General features: G+C 28.7%; 1 protein-coding gene across 6 annotated transcripts in view; it reads left to right on the forward strand.

The window, feature by feature from the left end:
• Positions 1-4,773, forward strand: part of LOC106688768 (sodium/hydrogen exchanger 9B2) — a 182,035-nt gene that overhangs the window by 155,472 nt on the left and 21,790 nt on the right. The window contains exon 10 of one of the 6 annotated variants that reach the window (XM_067053140.1): positions 1,423-1,919. The exons of the other annotated variants lie outside the window; for them this stretch is intronic. Coding sequence (XP_066909241.1) covers positions 1,423-1,515 — 93 coding nt within the window. The 3' untranslated portion in view covers positions 1,516-1,919. Of the gene's footprint in view, positions 1-1,422; positions 1,920-4,773 lie in introns of those variants that run through there. 6 annotated transcript variants of the gene reach the window in all.

The raw sequence follows: 4,773 nt of genomic DNA on the forward strand, positions 1-4,773 counted from the left end.
AAATAATTTTTTTTTAATTGTTAATATTTGCATTTTTTTTTTCTATTTTCTCCTCTTCTATATCTGTATAAATTGTATGAATGTTATATTTTAACACTAATTCTTAATGCCCTTAATTTATGGCAGATTGTATTAATTCTCTTAAATAAAACAAAAAATAAATTTAAAAAATGATCTGTAATACTATCGACTTATGAATTTGTTCAAGTAATATTAAATTCATAATGAAATTTACTTTCTAATTAAACCTGTTACGTTATGCATATTTTACCTTCCTTGTTTTTTTCATCTTAAATATGGTTATCTATTCACTTACCAAATAGACTTATTGAATATATCACGAAATTAATTAAAACCCCCAATAATCAATTTCGGTATAACAAAATTACAAATTATCTGCTACATTAAATCTGCAATCATAATTCAAACTCGATTCTATTAGAAGTTTCTGATACACCACATTGGCATTGGACTGACAATATATTTGTTATTACTTTTTTAACATTACTACTGAAAGGCGATTCTTCTGTGTTTGCTCTGAGTGTAACGGGATTCAAATCTCTCCTAATCTTGAAAATATTTCAACCTTTAGTAAAAATCTGCTCTACGTAAAATTAATGATAAGGTTGTGATGACCCGTGCTATTCCACGGACGTCCTTAGATAACCGTGCTATTGTTAAAATACCTATTGTCCTTGTTCTTCCAACCCGACCTGTGTTTTTATGTCATCTCCGCCTGTTTAGTCTGACGGTGTATTTATCGCTAATTCATTTCCAACTACTGTTTATCCCATCCGTCCAAACTGGATTTAGCTGGATAGGTTGAAGGTACCTCAATCCGTCTACGGAACAATATCACATATAGCGAAACGAATTTCAAAACATTTTTTATATAAGGCAAATTAAATGTGATGAGTTGATTATCTGTTGTTTGCTTTAAGAACAAAAAGCGATTTTAAAACTCGCTAGTCAAACTACTTTTTTATATCTAATTCTCCCAATAGATAATAGATGGATTATGCTTCATGATTCACCAAAACTTAATTTTGATAGAAAGGATATTTTGAAATTAAGGTTGCTATTTTGCTCTCTGATTTATAATTTTATACCTTTCTCGATCCGTTACCAATAAGATTTTGTTACAATTCATTTTTTTAATTATGCAATGATACTCTGTTAACGATTTACCTATTTATCTAGTGGAAATGGTGAGAAAGAATACTTATCTATAAACTTTTTTTATTTTGATATTTTTTCAATGTAGTTAGAAAATCTGCCTTTAGCTATCAAGAAAAGGGCATTATTTTTACCTAAGGAAATTATGGGTTCAGAATAAAAAGGCTTTACAAGGAATTCTTTTGCAAAATCATGAACGTTACATTTTAATATACTCAACACTTTTCATGATTTCTTTCATTTCAGCTATTCCAGGAGCACTTAAATTCAGTCCCATTCCGCAAGGTAAAACATCGACTGATATTTCATCATCCAATATTGCCATTTTCCTGCGCTTGAATAATGCTTTCTATGAAATCAATTAATGGCCGATTTATGTTCCCGATACCTTACGAAGAATCAATTACCATCTAACCATATATTTTTACCACCTAAATATTCTTTGTTTTACAATGGAGTTGCATTTCGAAAGAAACCGATTGTTAAAATTATTTAATTCCTTTGGATCAGGATTCCAGGAATCATGAAAAGGGTTAGAACATTAGTTGGAGCTAGCAGACTCTGAACTATCTGACAAAGTTTAATAATTCACTTTATTGAAAATGCCGAACAATCTAGTGCAGCTCGGAGGGAACATATCCTGAATTTAAATGGAAATTTCCAAGCAACTTTCGGCATTTGTATTTGTGCTGATTGAAACTTTATGAGAGAGAAAGGAGGAAAATCCTAGCAGTACTTTTATTATAAAATTCGAATGAATAATGGCACTGTATTTGAATGAATTTAGTAAACTATCATATATTTATATATTCAAGATTTTCTAGTGTTGTTGGTAGTTTTTAAGATATATTCGCTATCTAAAACGATCATACAAAAATCAAACAAATACAAACTAAAAAAAGCAAAAACAATTAGGGATCATTCCGTATCAAATTCCCAGCTCTCGGAATATAACAGTTAAAAGATTCACCTAAAACCTTAGTTATTTTACTGTGTGGTTTTGGTGATTGTTCCTCAAGTATGTCACAATGACAGAACTAGTATCATAGCGTCTTGACTCTTAAAAAGTGGTAATTTACAAAATTAATTAAAATTGATTAGGTGAGTTACCTAAACTTGACGTTAGTATTTCTATTGATAGTAAAAAGATTTTATTTGAGGTTTTTGGTTCTGACGACAGATAGCGTTCGAATCATCGTTTCGGTGCTTGGATATAATTTTCCACCTCTTACTGTTTTTGTATCTCTCATTATTTCATTTTTTATAACTTCTAATATACATTAATGGGTACAGTAAATTTCAATAATTTATAGCTACTATTAGTCGCAATGGTCTAGGGATAATAAAAATATTTTTGTTTAGTTCCAAAGTATAATTATAAGTTGTCATTTTCTTTAAACAAATATTATAAAACTTTTTTTTCTTGTTTTTTTTTCCCGAAGGCCTCTCAACTCCAAATTCTTACATAGTAGTATTTCTCACAGAATGGGCCCATCAAATCACAGCTATGTATATCATTGTAAACCTTAGAGTAGCAACTGTAGAAAAAGCGCTGTATCACATCCCATTTATTTAACAAACGCGTAATGAAACTTACTAATCTGTGTCTTTTGCTTTTCGGTTTTTTAGGAATCCGGAAAAAAATAAATTAAGTTTTTAATCTTAATATTTTTACACATAATATACATTTCCGGAGAGAATTGTCGATTTATTCTTTAGGTCGTTGATTTTTTCTAGCCTAAGTAGGGAAAATTGAAATTAATTCTTAGTTTTTAAATGAAATAAAAATAATCCTAATAAATTTATAAATAAAATTATGAGTTTGAGTTTTATAAATCTGTTTAAATTAATCTTTAGCTTTTTAACTAATTTAATAAATTAATTATCAAAGTCAACTTTTATTTTGTATTTCAGTTTATATTTACCATTACTATCATGTACGTATTTTTGATTTTTAACAACATTAAGTTGCAATGCTATTTTTTAATTTATTATGAGATATAGCTGGTACACAGTCCCTGCTATATCTGAGAATATCTTCGTTCCTTCATTTCATTACTCTGTAATTTTTGTTTATTTACATTTACAAGAATAAATATTATTGTTAAGGCTTAGAACTTGATACCGTCAGATTCATATGTATGAGAATTGTTGTTGTGGGGTTAAGAATTAAATTTAATTAATATTTCATTACGAAAATTCCTTTATTAAAACAATAATTAATGCCAGCATACAAGGAATCATAATTCGGTTGTAAACGTTACTATCAGTTGTTTAAATAATTTTTTTTTTTTTTTTTTTTTTTGATATCCGATTTAACAACTATTTCCGCAGAATTTTTAACATTACACCTCCAATGCTTGTCTGGTATTAAGTAAATGCCTATTCTCACACATCTTCTTCGACGGAATATTCCCAAAAGTTCCATAATGTTTTGTGCATTTTCTTAAGCAAAAAATAACTTCTCTTATTTTCGATAATTTTTGCAATGAAAAGCGAGGATGAAAATAAAATATCAGTAAACAGAACACATAATAAAGATTATAGTGTAGGTTATAGCAAAAACATCGGAGTATATTGTTGACAGAATAATAAGCAAATACCAAATAGTTTCATTTATTTGTCTGACCCAGCTTAACACTCACTAGCTTTTTCAATTATCCATCTAGGGATAAACAGATACAATTATATTATTATATTTTTTTACAAATAAATTTTCCACTAACGTGCTTTTCCTTAACTTAAATATCTTAATTTTTTTTATTCTTCTTCGTTTCATGCTTTTCACTGATGCCTTGGTCCAACCTTTCTTCCTCCTCATTTTTTTCATTTTACTGTGTCTTGTTTTCTTCCTCCTACTTCCCATTCCATAATTATCTTTGGCAGTATTATCCGCAGACACTCTTTGGAAATGTCTAAACCAACAAAATCATTTTTGTTTTATAGTTGAAAATGTGTTCTTTTCCACTTCCATCAGTTCTCGTATTCATTCATTTTTTTTTTCACGTATGCATTTTCTCGCCACTCTCCATTTCCTCGGCTAATAGTCTTTGGTAGAGTAAGATGTCAATGTCCCATGTTTCCGAGGCAAATAATACGAGTCAAGAGGAGCCTAAAGGCAGTTATCTCACCCCAATTTGTGATTACTTTAATGAAAACTATGTATAATTAATAGTCAAAATTTATGAGTCTGCAAAGTATAGGTAGAGGGAATAAAAATGACGTAAATAACTCTACGTTAAATAGTTTTCAAGATAAAGCTTTTTAAAAAGTAACATTTCATAAAAATGTTGTATGGGACGTACTGAAAGATCAGTAGTTAGTGAATTTATTTTGAAAAATGTATATCTCAAAAACCATATGACGTACAGATATCTATTAGCACTCAAAATAAAGCTAGTTTAATGAGCTATAAAATAGTTTAAGATGCTTATCTTTGTAGGAGTAATAGTTTACATGAAATTTGCTAAAATAAATTGATTTATAGTTGTTTGGACAAATTTTTATTTGCCAAATTTATATTCATATGTGAATATCATAAAAACTACTACCCCTACGAAGATAAGTGTCATAAACTACTTTATAGTAAGTTAAATT

This window comes from Halyomorpha halys, unplaced genomic scaffold, assembly GCF_000696795.3.
Source record: "Halyomorpha halys isolate HHAL.00 unplaced genomic scaffold, Hhal_1.1 Scaffold1198.1, whole genome shotgun sequence".
In the NCBI taxonomy this organism is placed as follows: domain Eukaryota; kingdom Metazoa; phylum Arthropoda; class Insecta; order Hemiptera; family Pentatomidae; genus Halyomorpha; species Halyomorpha halys.